The sequence below is a fragment of the Rhinolophus sinicus genome, linkage group LG13 (assembly GCF_036562045.2).
Source record: "Rhinolophus sinicus isolate RSC01 linkage group LG13, ASM3656204v1, whole genome shotgun sequence".
NCBI lineage: Eukaryota > Metazoa > Chordata > Mammalia > Chiroptera > Rhinolophidae > Rhinolophus > Rhinolophus sinicus.
Genome location: NC_133762.1, coordinates 52,898,697 through 52,920,105, shown reverse-complemented (window position 1 = coordinate 52,920,105; position 21,409 = coordinate 52,898,697). Strand labels below are relative to the sequence as shown.

The 21,409-nt window shown below is 38.6% G+C and overlaps 1 protein-coding gene across 4 annotated transcripts in view; it reads right to left on the bottom strand.

Moving 5' to 3' along the window:
- Positions 1-21,409, bottom strand: part of MACROD2 (mono-ADP ribosylhydrolase 2) — a 2,106,080-nt gene that overhangs the window by 111,892 nt on the left and 1,972,779 nt on the right. For 2 of the 4 annotated variants that reach the window (XM_074317443.1, XM_074317442.1), the window contains exons 12-13: positions 6,929-7,039; positions 2,257-2,325 (exon numbers count right to left, since the gene is read on the bottom strand). In XM_074317443.1, coding sequence (XP_074173544.1) covers positions 2,257-2,325; positions 6,929-7,039 — 180 coding nt within the window. The remainder of the gene's footprint in view (positions 1-2,256; positions 2,326-6,928; positions 7,040-21,409) is intronic. The other 2 variants (XM_019752053.2, XM_074317444.1) reach the window with 2 other exon arrangements.

Sequence of the window (21,409 nt, the reverse complement as noted above, 5' to 3'; positions counted from 1 at the left end):
AAACTTCACCTTTAGTCTTATAAGGGAACTACATTTGTGATATGTGGCAGAACTCATTGGGAGTTACCACCATTATAAGTTTCATATAGAAAAAAATCCTAAAAGCATTCTGAGCAATTGATGCTGGCATGAGGATTAATGGTGTGAGATCGAAAAAGCAAGAGACGTTACAAACTGTGTTTCTATAAAGGTGTGGTATCTCCAAAACAAACAACTCAACAGGAAAAACCTCAGCCAAAAGCACTTAAATTAGATTATCTTTCTTGTTTCTTAAACACTGTCATTCAACTTCATGATATTTAAAAAAATTTGTCACAGATAAATGATTGTAATGTCCAAAATTATTTACTTAAGGTGAACATCACTTTCTGTCTTTTCACTCTGAGTTGGTCAGGCTTATCTATAAGATGGCTTGAATTTCTTCTTATCAGAACCTATGTGAATATGGGATATTATTAATATTTTTTAGATATACCAAATGGTTTTAAAACCAGTGATGTCAGAACACATATTTGAGTAGATGAAGGGAGGTGGTGCTAAGGATTCCTTTAAAAGGTGGAAAGGAATAAGAAAAGGACCACCAAAAATAACAGTGTAGTAGACATTGTGTTGGGCCAACCAGATTCTGCTTCATGAATGAAGAACTTATTTCCCCAGCTGTAGGCAGCTCTTATTCATATCAAACTTCCAGGATTACTTCAAGGGAAGAGTCACCTCATCCAAGGCCATATCCCCTTCCCAGTGCAGCCAGGCTCAGGTAATCTATTAATTGGAGGTTTTAATAGCCTGACTCTCTTCCAAACTGAGACATCTCAAAAGGGTCATGCCATCGTCAGACCAACTGTGTCTTCTGTGGAGAATGCCTTGCAGTTCAACCTCTCCCTTTACCAAGTTGCATGTTCTTACTTTTCCTTTTCCAGGTGTTGATTCCAAGAACTCTCCTTAATAAGTGTTGGCTCCCTAAGATCCATTGCACAGGCTGTCTTCTGAGGAGCCCAATTTGCACAGGTGCCAGGTGAACAGTTTGAGCAATTGACATGTATTATTGTATTCTGTGAGGTAAATACTACTGTTGTCCCCATTCTACAGAGGAGAAAACTAAAGCACAAAGAAGTGAGTTACTTGTTATTACTTGTTAACTCCTTGTTAACTAGTTGAATTACTTGTCAAAGTTTACATAAATTTTTAGTGGCAGAGTCAGGATTTAAGCCTCAGCCACTGTGAACCCCAGAGTTCATAATCTTAGCAACTGCCCTTATTACACAGGACATTTTGTTTACAAAAACAACATTTACCAGGCAACATAAAAGGAAATAAATGAGGCAAATATTTAAAATTTTAAGACCACTTTGATTTTCCAAACATCAATTCAAAGAGTAGCTGTTATCAATTGTCAAATATAAAACTATTTTCGTATTACTCCAAACTAAAGAAATGCATTCAGCATATTTATCCAAAAGTTCCAAGGAAATCACATGGTTTACCAGATGTCCATTTATACTAATACAACAATCTAATGTACCATTTACAGAAGGGTTTTTAGTAGTTACCAGTGACAGATATAAAAGATTACCTTTTTGTGTGGGGACAGTTAATCAGGAGGGAAAGAAAAGAAAGGATTATTTATTTTCCTTTAGAATATATATATATATATATATATATATATATATATATATATATATATATATATATATATTTAAGCTTATCATCTGCACATGAATGTCCCCACTATTTCTCCCTCAAATTTTCTTTCCTTTTTTTTTTTTTCTCTTCTTGAAATACTTGGGTCAGCAACATTTTCTCATAGTAACTACCCAAAGAATGAGGAATGATGCTCTTGTCAAAGATTTATTTCTAAGGTTGACTTTTAAACATTAATTCTTTCTATGTCTGGATGATGAAACTCCCCAGTAGCTGGTTTCCAAGTGCCACTCTTTTGAACTTATTCCTGATGAGAGACTGTAAATAGCAAAACTGCCTAATCTGGCGTTTCAAATAAATATCTTCTCCAAAAATAATTTTTCTGATCATTCTCTTGTTTCATAAAGTTACCTTTAAGAGGAAAAAATGTAAATGTATGTATAAATTCTGAAAAGGGCAGGTATGGAATAAAACAAAGTGGGTGAAATATTTGATTGTGCTGGAAATAGAGATGGTTAAAGAGTTAGGTAGATTTGCTCACTGCTTCATTTCTCCATATAAACAAATCCCAAATGGTCTCCTAAGAGATTTTAATTGTAGCAAGCAGCCTCATACCTTCATCTTCACAGACTTCAATTGCCTCTTCTGAAGCAGGGCTGGGCACAGTAGCTGTGTTGGCACCATCTAGCAAGCAGAAAAGAGGAACACTGCCTCAGAGTTAATACTGCCAAGATGGAGCTTCCCTGCCCACCGAGCCTCCTCCCCTCTCCACCACAGGAAGTATGAGCCTGTTTCATGCTCTAATATACTGAACAGTCTTTGAAGGCATAGCGGTTTGTGATTCTCTTATAATTAATGGAGCAGCAAGCTTCAGCTAAGGCAGAGCCCAATGAACTACAAACTGTTTTTTGGTGACGAATGCTATTTGTTGATATTATTATACTTTGGCTTTTGTTTCTTCTCCATCTCTAAAAGAATGGTACATTATTTTTCTTAGTAACAGATTGTGAAAAAAGTATATTCTTGCAAGTTTCTACAAAGTGCTTTTATGTGTGTGTTTTTAAAGTTTGGTTTTTCTTAGCACAGCACTTCTGCTCCATTATGCCAGGCTGTCAAACTGCAGGGAGCACATCTGATGACTGTCAGTGTTGAGGCCCAGGAGAAGGGGATCATTTGTAGAAAAGCGCCAAAAGTCACCCAAGCACAGAGTGGGGAATAAGGAAATCGGAGGTCGCTGTCCCCCTTACAATAGCAATGAACCTCGTTAGAGTTTATCTTTCTTCTCAGTATCATCGGTACCCCAGGGAATCCACTCATGTTTGGCCTCCAGAATAATAGATAATTAACTTACTAACATTAAATAGTAAATTTAAGGCATGCAGTATTATCAAAATCATTTGAAATGGTTAATACTTAACAACTGGAAAAAAAAAAAAAATATATATATATATATATATATGTATAATGTATACACATTTTAAGAAAGGGAAACTGTATTAAAATTGTAACACTCAATATATACCAATAACAAAAGAGGAATACAAGGCACATTTGACTTCAGCAATTACAAGAGGTGCTCAAAGTGTCCACACTTCTGATTACGGAGAACTACTGCTTGAGCAACATTGACCAAAGGTCCATTTGTATACATTTTTTGGCACACCCAGTACATATACGTGTGTGTGTGTGTGTGTTTCATGCAGTAGCAGAGTCATAGAACTAAAAATTCATACAAGCATGACAAGTAACACACATTTAAAGGCAAACCACACATTTTTTTAGCATATCGTTTGCCCATAATGTATATTACTATTACTTTTTGGTCATGTTTCTATTGAACAGATAATAAAAATTTTAGTGGGCATTAATTGGAGATGATGAATCACTTTTTTTTTGTTAAGTGACAATCTCCTATTTCAAAAACACAAAAACAAAAAACAATTAACGTTCTTTTGATGTCATATCTTTACATTTTTTTTACTTCCCTTCATAGCAAAACTCCCTAAAATTGCTGCCTATGATTTTGTTTTATGCTTCCTCACTTTCAAGTTTCTCCATAACCCACTCCAATTGGCTTCAACACTCCTCCACGAATTCTCTTATCAAAGGTGACAATCACTCCCCCTTTGTCAAATCCAATGGTCATTTCTCTTTTCTTATGTAATTTTTCAGTAGCATTCCACAGAGTTTTTACTCTGTTCTTTCTGAAATATTTAATTGTGGCTGTTCCTTCTCCCCTGTCGCCATACATCTAGATGTCATTATCAAAATCATGTCTTGGGTTCCATTGTTTTGTTTATTAACATGTTCTCTCTAGTGAATCTCATCCACTCTCATGATTTTAAATATCATTAATATTCCAGTAACTCTCAAACCTGTATCTCTGGTCCATACCTCTCCCTAGAAATCTGGACTCATATATCTAACTGGCTTCTTTACGTCCCATGAGCTTAAGAATCCTCTCAAATTCACCATGGCCAAAACTGAAATATTATCTTTCTCAACAAAAACTGTGCCCTGTACCAGTCTTCCAAATATTAGTAAGTGGCACTAACATCTCCACAATTAATGATGCTAAGAACCTAGGACTTTTCCTAGATACCTCTTTTCCCCATTTTCCACTTTCAATCAATCAGCGTGTGCTGTTGTCTCTATCTCCAGAACATAATACAAATCAGTCCATTTTTGTCTCCATTTCCAGAAACCCCCATCATTGTTTTCCTACTGTAGCCTTCTAACTGGTCTCACTTTGGCTCTGTTGACCCATTTTCACTCACAGGCAAAGTGAGCTTATTAAAACACAGCTTATGTCTCTCCACTACTTAAAAACTCCCATTAGCTTTTATTTGTAGTTCTAATAAAATCAAATTGTATATAGCCAGAAGTAATCTGGCCTATGATCTCTTACCAGATTTCACACCATGTTCCCCTAATCCATCATGCTCCAGTCACTGGCCCTTCTTTCTCTAACATGCTAATCCCAAACTGGACTAGAGGAATTTGCATTATCTGTTCCCTCCATTTGAATGTACTTTCACCACCTCATCACTTAGATCTCATTTTAATTATCACTTTCCAAGGGAGTCATCCCCAATTCCAGCCAATGGAAAGTGGCTTTCTCAATATTCCTTCTCCATTACCTCATTTCTTGGCAAGGCATTTATCTTACACTTTTTTTCTATTTTTGCATATTGTTTATTTTTGGACCCCCACCTCCAACCAGAATATAACCTTCAGGGAAGCAGGGATATTATCTTTATAGTTTACTGCTGTATCCCAGTGTCCAGACCAGTGCCTGGGCCACAGTAAAGCCGTGATATGTATTTGTTAAATAACTGAGGAATATTACCTACAACTTTGATTTGATTTGATTATGATAGCAGTCAAAACTTCCAAATTATGTTGGTTTGAGATTGTGTTTTCTTCATGATATAGAAGAGGCTCACAGTTATATAATAATCAAAATTAAAGTTGGAAATTATATTGAATGAAAAGCATCTATTTTTATTTTGGAAGAATAACAGCAATAACCAGAACCACATCTTCCATTTCTCTGCACTTGGATTAGAGGGATTATGAAATGAGCAAAGTGGACTTAATGCATGCTGATCCCGGCCAGGACCACCAATGGAGCTTGCCATTGGGCTGTATGCCAGCCAGTGGGCTTGCTTAGAAGAACAAGAGACCCTCAGGTTTGCATTCAGGACTCGTCTTTACATTGAGAGGTACCCATATCGTAGTGATAATTCTATTGATCTAAGAGGTGTAGAAGACAGCTTACATTCTACCACTCTCTGTTATAGGCAAGACAATCCCAAACTGAAAAAACAAGCAAACAAACAAAAAAACTGCCTGTTCTTAATTGATTGAGGGTAAAAGGATGGATAAGTAAAACAGAGGTAACTGTGTGTGCATGTATATATGAAAGTGTGCATGCATGCGTGTGTGTGTGTGTGTGTGTGTGCGCATGGGTGGGAAAAAATCTATGTCGATGAAGACAATTTGGGACACAGCAATGAATGAATAAAACCTGTGAAACCACAATGTTCAGAGAATGGCCTCAGCTGTCAGCAATTAGTTGATTAATATTTGTCAGCTCCAAACAATAAAAACAGTGACAGCTTTTCATACAAGACTCATCTTCCATGGAGCATAATGATGTGTGGGTAGGGAGCTGGGGTGGGGGGTGGGTAACAACAGTTTGTTGTATCGGAATTTATTTCATTGCAAGTACTACACATCAGTAAAGGAGCCAGATGACCCACTAGCAGCTATGCAAGGTCTTTGCTGCCTTGCTTCAGTGCTTTCTTTGATTGGCCTTCTTCAGTTCCATCTTCCAGGTTAATAATAAAAGTTTCCAGTTCTCTAGCAAAAGTTCCAAAGTTAATGTAAGGAAGTTTTCAGTCAAAACCTTATCATACTACCTGGTTTATTTCCCAGAGTTCAGCATATGGCCTAGGACGTGCCTGGTACATATTAGAGCCCACTATTTCAAAAATGTCCCCCTATCCCCCAAGGGGCTCATCAGAACTGGGAGAATGACTTGGAAACTAAAGGGAAGAAGGATGTTTTTATTTGGGTGATTATGTTGATAGCTGCATAATTGTTCCTATCATTTATAAAGGAGAGCATGACCGAGTACAAAAATGAGTAAAAGAGATGATAAATCGAAGGTGATGATCTCTTTTGAGTCTTAAGTGCTATTTTATTTTAAAAGGCTCGATTTATAATCTATAGCTGAGACTCTATGAACATTCAATTGACACATGTGTTTTTTAGTGAATAGAGGAGATGTCAGGGGGGCTTTGGATTTCACTTTAGCTCTGTGTGGGGGGTAGTCAGCTCCGTGACATCATCTCCTACAACATACAAAGAAATAACCGGAAATATGACTCTTCAAAATTGAATGCAAACCAGTAAAGAACACTCCATTCATTGCGGAGGGAAAGTCTCTTACTTATTTCCTTAAAACATTTTTCATTTTATTTTTTCCCTCCAAAAATATTCTGCTTGTTTTGACCTGCCCTCAGTCAGTCAAGCTCTAATTTGGCACTTCCAAGTTCTGCCTGCCACTCTTAGAGCATTACTAAGCAAACTGTTATGACAGGGAAGAAAAACAAAATTGGTGAATGAGACATGACAATGTACCCTTCTGATTGGAAGCCCTGTCACTCATAGTTAATCACGGTGGTGGCTTCCGCAAGGAGACCTGAATGAACACTGAAGTTAACCTAGTAAAAAGTATAAGCAATTTCAGAAAATAGCACTGAGTAAAGTCATTGTTCACCTCTGCGGATGAGGCCTAGGAGACTCCTCAAAAGAAATCTGAGCCCACCTGCTTCTTGGCTCTGCCCTTCCATTTCTTCCGCACTTTGTTTTTCCTCTGGACTGTTCTCATCTTTCAAGAAAACCACAGAGGAAAAAAAAAATTACATCAAGTCAATTTATGAAACATCTCTTTATGGCTAATATGCAGCATTGAAATTAATTGTAACCAATGTAGCATGACTCCCCATAAAGCAATGCAGAGAGATGAATCAGAGGCATGAAACAGAAAAATTACCTATATAAATAGGTGCATTTATACTTGTTCCTTCTCACATGATTTGTTTGATGAAATGTTGAACTGCAGTAAACAAAATTCACTCAGCAATTCTAGTAACGTTTCTCTTCTTGCACAGCATTTCTCAAAATGCAATATAAATTTTAATTCCAATCTTTTCTTCCTTGACTCAAGCAATATGCACTGTGTAAGATAACTTGGTTGATTAAGTTTCTATGACCTTTATTTTCCTCTTTGATAAATGTTGCAAAAAATATCTATTTTTACTTAATTTATACATCAAACATATCTATACTATTAAATATTTTGTCTTGAACAAATTATGCTGGTCAAGTTTACACAATAGTACATTAATCCTTGGAAAATAAATAACTGGGCAGGAAAATGGCACTTATATACAAAAACTAGCTAAAATTTTCTTTTGGCTTAAAATGTACAACACATATCTGTGGATTTATGTTTAAAAAATCAACTTTTCAAAGGCAAATAAGAGCATGACTTTATAACTCATGACTGGGAGGCTTTCCAAATCTCTTTTTGTTGGGAAATTTGTTTTAAATGATAAATTTATAAAAAGAAACAGAAACAAAATATAAAACATGTAGTTAAAGTACAGAAAACAGGGAAGCATTGTTACTAACATATATTACTGTAGGTTAAAGATGGCCACATATTCTTTGTCTCCCAGAAAATGGAATCTATCTCTCATTTCCTTGAATCAGCACTGGTTCTGTGAATTATCTAGACCAACAAAATGTGGAAGTGATGTTCTGGGCCCTCCAAGCCAAGGACACAGAAGACTAGTAGCTTCCACTTCTCTCTATGGGAAGCCAGCTACCAGCTGTAAAGGCACTCGGGCTAGCCTACCGAATGGAGAGATGAACATGGAGGGAGAGAAGGGCCATGTGGCAGAGCACTGAGGGGCCAAATGTGGATGAAGCCTTCCCTCACTTTGCAACCTATCCCAGATTCCAGTTGAATGCAGCCAAATGAGGACCTCAGCTAAAGCCAAAAGGAGCAGAAGATTGCCCAGCTGAGCCCTTTCAAAATTCCTTACCCACAGCCTGGCTCAGATCACTTAACAGTGTTTTGCTTGAGTACTTTGACCCACTATCTGCTCCCTGTACCATTTCTTAATCTGGCGGCAAGAGGATGGCAAGTCCTCCCCAGAGAAGGACTCAACTACTAAAGCTAAAAAACAAAAAAACAAACAAACAAAAAAAACAGCCTCAGAAGCAATGGGGAAACATTTCCCCAAACATCTCTGAAAAACAACCTATTGAAGAGAGTTGCAAATGGAAAAACATTCAGAATTGGCATGGATGAAAGAAAAAGTTTATAATAGAAGGACAAGAGTAAACAAATAAATAAAAAAGAGTAACACTCAATTGGGGAAGGAATACTATCAATGAACACATAAGTATGGCTGGAATTCCCACTGCCCTGTACTACGCCATTTGTCATGGGGGACTTTATTGTGTACACAGTATAACTTTTTCTTCTTTATGTTGTTTTTCACTATAAAATATACGATCTTTGTAAATATTGATGTACATCTTTCCACATTTTTTCTATGCATGTATTAAATTTTAATATGGGAACCTGAGGCAGCTCTATAGCTACCTAAATTGTACCTTGTCTCAATGGCATTTTTACAAGTACCGCATGATGATCTCACATTTTTTCTCTTCCAGTTCTCTGAGTAGGTGATGCCATTGACTTTTGCTCTAGGAAGGAAATAGCCACCACTGCTGTTCTTGCTCCCTTAACAAGGCTAAGTTGGTGCACAACATGTGTCAAAAACATAGGTCAGTATTTCCCCCTTTCCTCTCACCAAATATACACAGAGTCAGTCAGGAAAAATCCGCCAGTTTTTCCATCTCCCCCAACACACAGATCTTTTAATAGTGATTTCACAATAGGCTTGGAGTCTGCAGTGACAGGCTGCCTTTAAAATTAGTCTGGTTACCACATCTCCTACAAATTGGGGGCAAAACGTTTTCTTGTGAAGAGAGGAAGATAAGAAAGGAAAAAGAAACAATTAAGTCATGGGAAGGTGAGAAACTGGTTGCAGCAGTTCTAAATGCATGAGAAGTAAAATCATGGTCAGACCCTAGAGTCCAGCTTTATAATAATAAAAACCTGTCTGGCTGGCTTCCTAATCTACTGTTACTGGGTTTGTACCTTTAATCACACGTATGATGTCCTACTCCCTAATGGGGCTACCCGAGTGACATGCTTTTGTTTTCTATTTTGAGTCCTGGCTGCACAGTGTTCTAGTTACAGTACTTCTGCCTTTGGGAAGCAAACTCAAGAAATATTAGCATGCATTGTAGAAGAATGTTGGATTTGTCATTTGAGTAACATGTACTCAAATGAAAAGTTCAGGTATACACACACTGTTTTCATCAATTTCCAAAAACATGCATTCTCAAATCCAGCAGGGGGAACCAGTGTAGAAGCCTTGCTTTCAAAGCCCAGTTTATGCATTCTTGGGCAATTAGATTAGCATTCATTTCACTCTCTCTTAGAAGGACAGTTTGGCTGGCTTATAGCTTTCCATTCATTTTAAATGCCTCAAATGGGTGAGTTCTTAGTGAAACAGTGGGCTTCTACTGGTAGGAAAAAAAATATCCCATTACACAGTTATCCTTAAATATTTGATAAGGACAAGCTTTCCTTTTATCAGCCTTGTCTGTCTAGCTATCTTCACAGGAAACACATAAACAATAAAAGTTAAGTCAAGAGGAGATCTAAACTTGCGTCTTTTAGAAGGGATTTAAAAGGCTTATAATAAACGTTAAGAAATATAAGGAAGTGGCACGGTATTTTGACAGTTTTAAAAAAATGTTACACAGAAGCTAAATTCTCTTAGCTAATATACCTAAAGGTCACATCTTTACTTCAAATAATAAATTCCATAGCATTCATGTGGAGTGTCACACAATACTTTACTTTCCCATACTTTACTTTTTATTGTGCTTTACCAAAAGCACAGTAAACATGTGAGAATTCTAGTAATTGCATCATTTTTGTTTCTCCAGTATTAGTACCTTGATCCTCACTGTTTCAACCCATACATATTGAGCATAAACTATATGCAAGATATTTCAGAAATTTTATAGAAATAAAAATGAGACTCCTGCTGCAAAATTGATTCATATAAGTGAAAGGAATGCACTATTGGTTGGATGATGATAAGAATGTGTTTAATTCTATATGAGAGTTTTAAAGAGGCAAAATCTCAATGTCATGGCCACAAATTACTTTTCTGATATCTGTGGTTCCTTTCGTGAATTATGCGTGTGGACAGGAAGAGAAAAGGGAAGTAAATCAGAGCATATACATCTCTGCTACTAGGGAAATAATCTGATGTGTGCTGCCTATTATTGCCATCTCTTATAAAGGTCCCAAGATTTCTGGACATGGATAGAGCATAGACAATTCAAATATAGTGGTCTGTATACAGGATTATAGATCCCAATTCTTCAGTTCCCTGTAATGGGTTATATAACTCAGTGTACTTCAACTGCTGGGAGAGAATAATTGTCACCCTATAGATGCTGAGCTTGACCCCAGTGACTTGATTTGGCTGATGAAATGTCAGTGGACATAATGTAAGTAAAGGGCTTAAATATGCTGCATAATTGGACTTGTTGCTGTGTTCCTGACATTTGCTATAATAAAAAATGCCCCTTAGAGTTGTTTTACAGACAAGATGGTGGAGTAGGTAAATGCTGTGCCTGCCCCCTCTCACGACCACATCAAAATTATGACTAAACTACACAACAATCATTATTGAATCATCTGAAGTGTAGCTGACCAGAAGTCCTACAATTAAGGATATATGAAAGAAGCCACTTGGAAATTGGTAGGAGGTGTGGAAAGGCAGAATGGGATTTTCCCACACCCATGTGTGACCATTAAAAATTGGGATGGATATGTCAGTTGTGGAGGTCCCCCTCCTGAGGAGTGAGGGGTCCCAGCCCCACACCAAGCTCCCCAGTCCAGGGTTCTAGTGCCAGGAAGAGAAGTTCCCACAAATTCTGGATGTGAAAAACATCAGAGATTGTGGCTGAGTGAGATGGAGGATGGCTGGTGTTCCATGTGTTCCCCTTAAAGAGCCATTGTACAGACTTGCTCACTGATGAACTCACTCACTCTGAGCTCCAGCACTGAACAGCAGCTTGAAAGTCACCAGGGACATACAGAGAGAAACTGAATTGTCTGACTTCAGGGTGAAGTCTGGAGAGACAGCTTTCTCCCAGACAGAAATGCTGGGAGAATCCATTGGTTCTTTGTTGGGCCCTTCCCCTGCCCAGTGTAGAGATGCAGGTGGCCACCATTTCTGAGTCTCCTTCAATCTAGCTAACACTGTTCACCCTGCCCTGGTGATTCCCTAAGATCCTGCCCCACCCAGCTTGCAGACTTACCCATTTCCAGTGGATTTTCTATACAAATGGCTTGTCTTAGCTCATGCTGTGGACTTAAAAAAATCTCTCAAAGGTTTACAAAACCCCCCAAAACAGCATCTGACTTCATTGTATCCCATACCTCTTGCTGAAGAGCTACCAGCCCGGCACTTGTGGCAGCTGGCCTCAGTTCCCGGCTTAGCCTCTGGAGTTTCTTTGAGCCCAGCATGGGTAGTGGCCATCTGTGGACTGCCTTATGGCTCATGCCAGGTGGCCCCAGGCAGGGTACAGGCTTCTGATGAACTCGGCCTGTGGGGAGGCCCTTTGCAGGAGGCTCAGTGGCCAGAATGCCCAGTGACTGGCTTCAATTGAGCTGCAGTACCATCCGACTGCCCCCAAGGACCCAAAGGAGAGACTGGACAGGCACCAGAGCTCTACTAAAGTGAATCTTGCTGTGTAGGGTCAGCCCCGGCAAACAGTCCCTCCACTATAGTCATGGCCAGTCCTCACAACCAATCGACCTGAGGGTCAATCCCTCCCATTGATATGCAAACAGCAACCAAGGCTCAAATACAGCAGGAGGACATACAACACACACAAGGGGACCACCTGGAGCACCTATCTCAGATGATCAGAGACACTGTATAACATGGCCCCACAGGACACATATTATTAGGTTGGTGCAAAAGTAATTGCAGTTTAGAAGTTTAAAAATAATTGCAGAAATCACAATTACTTTTGCGCCAACCTAATACATAAGGCCACTCTACTCAAACTAGGAGGCATAGTAGCCCTACCTAATACATAGAAACAAATACAAGGAGGCAGCCAAAATTGGGAGATAAAGAAACATGTCCCAAACAAAAGAACAGAACAAATCTCCAGGAAAAGCACTAGACAAAATGGAGACAAACAATCTACTAGACATAGAGTTCCAAATACTGGTTATAAGAATGATCAATAATATCAGGAAGAACTTCAACAAAGAGATAGAAAACATAAAAATGGAGATAAAAAATGAAAAAGAATGAGTCAGAAATGAAAAATACCATAACTGAAATGAAAAATAGATTAGAGGGAACTGAAAGTAGATTAGATGAAGCAGTGGATCGAATCAGTAATTTATAAGACAAGATATCAGAAAGCACCTAATCGAAACAGCAAAAAGAAAAAAATAATCCAAAGAAATGAGGATAGTGTAAGGGGTCGCTGGGAAAACATCAAGGATAACAACATTTGCATCATAGGAGTACCAAATGGAGAAGAGAGGGACCAAGGAATTGAAAACCTATTTGAAGAAATAATGATGGAAAACTTCCTTACTCTGATGAAGGAAAGACATATAAGCCCAGGAAGCGTGGAGAGTCCTAAACAAGATGAACCCAAAGAGGTCCACACCAAGACACGTCATAATGGAAATGCTCAAGGTTAAAGACTAAGATAATCTTAAAATCAGCAAGAAAAAAGCAGTTAGTTACCTACAAGGAAGGTCTCATAAGATGCTCAGCTGATTTCTCAACAGAAACTTTGAGGCCCGAAGCGATTGACATGAACTATTCGAAGTGATGAAAAGTTAGGACCTAAGATCAAGATTACTCTATTCAGCAAAGCTATCATTTAGAATTGAAGGACAGATGAAGAGCTTGCCAGACAAGAAAAAGCTAAGGAGTTCATTACCACCAGACCAGTATTACAAGGAATCTTAGAGGGACGTCTTTAAGACAAAAAACAACAAAAACAAGAACAACAACAATTAAAAAAAACAAAAAAATATGAATAACAAAATTGCAATGACTACATTTCTACATTTCTATTAATAATTGTTTTAAATGTAAATGGATTAAATGTTCCAATAAAAAACATAGGGTGGGTGAATGGATAAGAAAAGAAGACCCTTACACATGCTGCCTACAAGAGACTTACTTCAGATTAAAAGACATATGCAGACTGAAAGTAAAGGGATGAAAAAAAATATTTAATGAAAATGGAAAATAACAACACAAAGACAAACAACAACAACAACAAAACAAGTGGAGTAGCAATACTTATATCTGACAAAATGACTTTCAAACAAAGGCTATAACAAGAGAAAAAGGACTCAAAATCCTACTTCTGAGTATTTATCTGAAGAAATCCAAAACATGACTTCAAAAGGACATATGCATCCATACTCGTGTATTCATTGCAGCATCATTTACAAAAGCCACAATATGGAGGCAACCTGGTTATCCATCAAAGGATGAATGGATAAGGAAAAGAGATGGTAAATATGTACAATGAAATATTGCTTGGCCATGGAAGGGAATGGGTTCTTGCCATCTGTGGCAGCATGGATGGACCTGGATGGTATTGTGCTGAGTGTAGCATGTCAGACAGATGCAAGGCAATTTCACTTATATGTGGAGTCTAAAGAACAAAACAGAAATAAACTCATAGATACAGAGAACGTTTTGTTGGTTGCCAGATGGAAGGTGGATTGGGGAGGTGAGTGCAAAAGGTGAAGAGATTAAGAAGTACAAATTAGTTGTTACAAAGTAGTCATGGGGATGCAGGGTATACAATTGGTATACATATGGAATATAGTCAATAATATTGTAATTACTATGTATGGTGTCAGGTGGGTACTAGATTTATTGAGGTGATCAGTTCGTAGGTGTTATAAATGTCTAGTCACCTTGTAGTACACCTGAAACTAATATAATATTGTATTCCAGCTGAAAAATAATATTTTAAAAAGCCCACTACACTACATATCTGGTGGTGGTAGATATAGTTATAGTTTTGCAAACAAGTGAGTTATAAGTAGAGAACTTTAATAAATGTACAATTTATTTAAAAAAAAAAAACCTGTAAAAAAAAAAAAAAAAAGAAAGAAATGCCCCTTAGCACTGGTTTAAAGAGGATGAGAGATTTGGAACAGAGTTGAACCCAAGCCATAGTCTGGAGCAAAGCCCAGGCAATTCACAGCTTGAGCTGCCCATTTGAGCACAACCTATATCAGCTGAGCCACAGTCAACCTGCAAGCCTATGATCATGTGGACATACATTTTTGTTGTAAGGTACTGCATTCTGGGGTGATTTGTCAGAGTATCATTGTGACAATAGCTGATTAATAAAATGGTATAATAATTTTTCTCAGCTCAGTAAGGCTCAATTTTTTTTTAAAGTTAGTACTCTTAATTTATTAAGAATTTAGTCTTTAATTGTGTATTTTACTACCTACCTACATTTTTATCTCATACATTCCAAAACTCTCTAGAAGATACACAATTGAAAAATAAATTTAGTTCATACAAGGGAAAAATGCTCTCAAAGAGTATGTACTGCTATGAATGGTGTTTATATTTCATTTAATAGAGCCATGTGAGCAGCAAGATAATACTAATTAGTACCAGCTAACATTTATTGCATATTGGCTATGTTCTGCTCAGTGTCTAAGTGTTTCACATAGATTATCACATTTAATTCACATAACAAGTCAATAATGATGTAGGCATTATTATTATGCACATTCCAAGATATGGAAACCGAGGTACAGAGATGTTAAATAATTTGCCTAAGATCCTACAGCTAGCAAGTGATGGCAGCAGGGTTTAAAGTCAGTCAACTGATGCCCACTACCGCCTCACTGGAAAGGTAACTAATATTTGTGTCTGGTTCAGATATTTAAATTATGCATCAGTAAAAATGTGGGAAAATGGTAGCGGAAGAACTAGGCTATAATCTTATACAGATTAACACAGAACACTAAGGGCGTGGAGAATTGAGCTCTTCTGACACTTATGCCAAGTGTGTGTAATGTTATAAATCTAGACTTGTTTTTTTTAAATGTTAAAGATATTTTTATTATGGTATAATTTTAAACAGAATGTTACAACAACAGTACAAGGAATTTCCTGCTTTTCTGAACCATTTGAGAGTAAGTTGGGGTCATAATCACTATCTAGACACCTTCCTCAACCCTGAATACTGTAGTGTGTATTTTCTTTTTCTTTTTCAAGATTTTATTGGGGAAGGGGAACAGGACTTTATTGGGGAACACTGTGTACTTCCAGGCCTTTTTATTTCCAAGTCAAGTTGTTGTCCTTTCAATCTCAGTTGTGGAGGGTGCTGTTCAGCTTCAAGTTGTTGTTCTTTCAGTCTTAGTTGTGGAGGGCGCAGCTCAGCTCCAGGTCCAGTTGCCGTCGCTAGTTGCAGGGGGCACAGCCCACCATCCCTTGCCGGAGTCAAACCAGCAACCTTGTGGTTGAGAGGATGCGCTCCAACCAACTGAGCCATCTGGGAGCTCAGCGGCAGCTCAGCTCAAGGTGCTGTGTTCAATTTTAGTTGCAGGGGGCACTGCCCACCATCCCTTGTGGGAGTCGAGGAATTGAACCGGCAACCTTGTGGTTGAGAGCCCGCACTCCAACCAACTGAGCCATCCGGGAGGCAGCTCAGCTCAAGGTGCCGTGTTCAACCTTAGTTTCAGGGGGCAGAGCCCACCATCCCTTGCAGGACTCGAGGAGTTGAACTGTCAGCCTTGTGGTTGAGAGCCCACTGGCCCATGTGGGAATCGAACCTGCAGCCTTCGGAGTTAGGAGCATGGAGCTCTAACCACCTGAGCCACCGGGCCGGCCCTGTAGTGTGTGTTTTCTTCAAACAAGGACATTCTCTTCCAGAACCACAATGCAACCATCAAGATCAGGAGATTAGCATTAATGATATTCATATTGTCTAAACCACAGACCACATTCAAGTTTTGCCAATTTTCCAATAATGTCTTTCATAGCAATCGAAGCTCAAACACTGCATTTAGTTGCCATGTCTCTTCGATCTCCTTCAATCTGAGACAGCCGTGCCTCTCCAAACCTGGCCCAGCTCTGCACTGGGTGATTACCACCTCCCCCACAACTTTCAATGTCAATGCCTACCTTGCTGTGGGGACAGAGTCCCAGAGAGCAGTTTCTAGCCTCTCTGCCTCACGTGGGGAGGTACTGGCTCTGGTAGTGAATGGTCATTAGCTGTGATTGGTTGGCCTTCAGCTGTAATCGGTTGGCCAATTGGCTACTGATGTAACTGCAGGGCTGCATTGATTGGTTGGTTGGTTGGCAGGCAGAGAGGTGAATGGCGGACTGTGGATCGTGTTGCTACTACTACGAGTGTCTCACCTGGCAGTCAGAGAGAATATGGTGGTATGACTCCCCTATCTATGGCTCCGTGGGTGTTCCTTTTTGGCCTAGCCATATCCTGCGTTCTTATGTGGGGAGCAGGACTAGAGACCCTGCAGGCTGCCCAGCACGGCAAATGGCACAGCGAGCAGGGTCTCCAGCACGACACTTGCTTAACCCTTCTTAATGGCTTTAGGAAGAAAGGAAGAAGGGGGGAGGAAGGGAGGGAGGGAAGAAAGGTTAGTTCTTCCTAGGCACCAGGGCACTTACATACTTACATACCTCATACCGATTACCACAAATCCTACAACAGTTTTCCTGAGTTAGACTTTTATCTACATTTTTACAGATGAAGAAATCAAGGTTGTAGGAGGTCAAGTAACTTTCCTGAAGTTCCACAATTAGTGTCAGAGACGGGACTTTAACTCAGGTCCAGATTATGCCAAAGCCTGAGGCCTCTCTTCCTTGCCTTGCAGATCCCTGTGACTTTTTCTGACACTTGAGAGCTAAGTTGTAAGTCCTCTGCTGGGAGATGCCCTTGCTCCTCCTGTGGTATCCTCAGCACCCAGCACAGTGCCTGAAATCCATTAGAGGCTCCAAACACTTGTCAAAGGATTAAGAAGGAAATATCATTTCCCACTAAGCAGTAATCATTTTTTTGCTTGAACCATATTTTAGTTCTTGATGTAGAAAAGGGACAGTGTCTGTCTGAGCCTCTGGTTGAACATCATTAAACAGTGGATTAGTTTTAAAATGTCACATCTCTTTGATCACACACAATGGTTCCTAAAAGTCAAATGTGTTGATGGGTAGGAAGCACAAGTAGTTAGAGTCCATCAGCTCTCACCAACCCCTGGTGCAGCCTCCATCCCTTCTCTCCTGGATTATGGCAATGTTTTCCAATGTGCTTTGCTGTCCTCAAAGTCTATTCCCAACCTAGAAGCCAGATGCTTTGTGTTAAAATGTAAGTCACATCATACCATTTCCCTGCTCAAATGCTCTAAACACCCAAAGTCAACATGGCCTATTGCTTTCCTGCTCTGACTTCTTTCTGGTTTCCTCCCCACTCACCCTGCTCCAGACACAATGGCCTCTGTGCTATTCCTCCAGCACACTAGAGTCTCTTCTCTCCAGGTCTTTGTCCTGCCCGACCCCTCTGCCCGGACTGTGTTTCCCTCATGTTCTTTAGGTCTTTGCTCAAATGGCCCCTTTTCAATGAGGTATATGTGGAGCACTGCATTTAAAATGGTGGCATCTCCTCACCCCCACACACTCCATCCTCCTTATTTTTATTTATTTTTTTCCAATCACCATTTTCTGATATATAATTTATGTAGGTATTATATCCGTTGTTTATGTCTATCTATCCTCATTTGATTGTAAACTCCTCCAAGGCAAGGATCTTTGTTTGCTTCATTACCTGATGTTTCCTAACTACCTAGAAGGAGCACATGGTAGGTGTTCAATAAACTTTTGTGAATTAATGAAATAGGCTCTTCCCTTACTTGGTCTTGCATGGCTAATTCACAGATTAATCAGAAAAAAAGGAAAGTTATCTTCTATTCCAAGATTATCAAGAATATACTAATGGGATGTGTTACTTTGAAATATAAGGTTCATACAACATATTGGGTAGACACAGAGCCCAAGCTTTTGTTACAGAATACCTGTCACCATTTGGTGTTCTTACTGGAGCAGCTACCTAAGAGGAGGAATCCCTTCTCTAGGCCAGTGGAGATTTTCTGTGGACCTTGTTATAATACAGTTATCCAGACTGAAGACTTAGAACTTCATGGCAAGGTAGTAGTACATGTTTAGCCATTTCAGGGAAATTCTGAGCAGTGCTCTTCTGGCTGCTAGGACCAGTTCTACTCAAAATAAACTCAGATGGTATTATAAGCATGCCCCATTCACAGGCAGTTTGTAAGATCTACAGGTTAACCTTCAATTACAGACAGGGAAGACAACCATCTTGATTCTGTCTCTTCCTAAGAATGTCCCCAAAGAGGAAATAATTGAACTTGTTGTTTTTAAAGCATGTGTCTGTCAAGGGAGATCTAAATGTGACACATGTTCAAGGAAAGAAAACACATAAGACAGTAGCATGCAACTGTCCCTTTCATACATTTTGTATGTGGTACATAGAGTGCCAAGTGTTCAATAAGGAACTCAACAGATATCTGCTGAGGGACTGAACTCTAGCATTTCCACATTGAAGTATGACCTTGGCATACCAACTTGTGGCATATCTCGGTATAAAAATAGCACAAGGCAATGCACCACAGATCTACCTTCAATATCACACATACCCTCTTAATAGATAACATATGGTTCTCCCATATGGCATGTTAATACAATGCTTTTACTCTGATATGGTTAGTTTTTAATCCAAGGATTTCCAAGTACTTTACAAACACTATTCATTAGCACAGTCATCCCTGGGGAGGTTGCAGCACCTCACAGAGATACAAAGCATCCTGCATACACTCAATAACCATTAAAGAATGACAATAATTAGAAATATATTAATGTGGCAATTTTTCTTAAAGATTAGGAAAGCAATAAATGGGAATCAAGCAACTTTCCCAAAGACTTCCAATGACTTTGTGGTATAACCAGGGCTAGAAATCAACTTATGCTGATACTAATGGTCATTCTACTAGTTGACCTGGGCTGGTGAATTGACCATAAATTATACTGTTCTTCAGGTATGCACATAACCTGGAGTCTACACCACAAATGGGAAAATTATGATCAGAATAAAGTTAGCATAGTAGCGTTATGATGGATTTCTTTGCTCTCTCTTAAACACAACAACAATTGCACTCTATTAATTTTAAACCGTACGGTTAAATTTTCTTCTAAAAACTACATTTATCTGTCATTTATGTTTCTGAATTGATATAATTGGTGTGCCTACACATTTGTTTAAAACAGGCGCACATTGTGATTTGTGCAGATGTTAAATACAAAACTGGGAAGATGAAACAATGTTTTGCTTTTCTTTTGGTTGAAGAATATAAAGTATATAAAGATGTTCTCTGACTGGAAGAATCACTGCATGAATACATTCAAAAGCTCTTAGGTATCCTTGTCATCTATTAATGTTTGTTGAGTACCTACAAAGTTTAAGATGATGGAGAGAGAACAAATTAGGCTGTTCAGGAGACAAAAGACTTTCCCTTTGGGAGTTGACAAAAGATAGATGGAGTAGTTTCGTGAAATGTATCTACCTGCACGAGGTGAAATTCAGGCCAGTGACAACAATTATCTGGAGGAAAATATAAAATTTGATAATATATATATATATGAATAATTGTTGGGTATTTGAATTAAATGAGGAATGTCCAAGTAAGTGCTTCAGTTGTCCACTTTGCTTTGTCCACATGAATCTTTGGGGGAAATCGCTGGTTAAAGACGTGCACGTGCTGAGTGCAGGTGTTCCTCAGGGCAGAACAATTCCATACACGTGTGTTTGGAGCTGCAGGTGGCCCCGTGTTACTACATCACCAGGGAAGAAAAACCTTCATTTTCATGTTTCTATCACTTTTCCCTCTTTACAACAGTTTGTTCCTTCAATGTTGAAACATGCTCTTTTAAGTGGTGAAAACAAAAATTTTAAGATTCTGATTTGAAATTTTGAAATTTAGGAGATAAGCAATGTACAATTTAGTATAATTCCACAATTTAGTATAAACGTTTTATAAACATGTGCCCTCAAACTATAATCCTATACATGATAAAAATAGACAACCACTTATATCAACCATAAAAACAACAGTGCTCGCTAGGTCTTTTATCTCTCTTTAAAAATTGCAGAATTCTGGTAATAATTTTGTTGAGCCACATGATTACTTAATAGCTATTTGATATTGCACCAGAATAAATTTCAACATATTATTCCTTTTATTTCATGTGAAAATAATTCGTAAGGGCAGAAACCACACACCTTTAGGTAGAGAGAGTGCATGTTTTATTCATGTGGGGATTTAGGCCCAGAAAGCTGCCTTCCCTAGGACCCAGTGCTTTCCTTTTAGAGGAATAACTTGGAAGTAATTCTGTCTGGAGCAGCAGTTCTCAAACTTCTCAGTGCATCAATATCCCTTGGAAGGCTTGTTAAAATACAGATTGTGGGGTTCCTGTTCAGCAGAGCTGGAGCATCCGAGTTTCTAATAAGTTCCCAGATGATGTTGATGCTGCAGGTCTGGGCACCATACTTTGAGAACCACTGGTCCAGGCACTAGAGTACTAACTGGTAAGAACAAAAAGTATGATATGATTTATTTTCATTCATTATATATAGCTACAGATAGCCCATTTTTAGCTTCATTAGTGTATTGTTCATTTTCCAACTTTTTCTTTCTCTCAATAGCTGAGTAATCCCTGAGACTACACTAATATTTTTTAGAAAGAAAAATGTTAGACTTTTTTTCATGAAATAAATCTGTAAAATTTACCTTTTAATTCATTAAAACTGTAATTAAGTCACCTTATCTTAAAATGTATTCATCACTGAACAAAACTTTGAGGAGGTTTCCTTTGTTCTGGACACTGGGTGCTACAGACAGAGGAATAAAGGTGGGAGCCCATCCCCACCAGGAGCTCACCTGGGAGACAACGAGTGTCATACAACCCAGGTTACATAC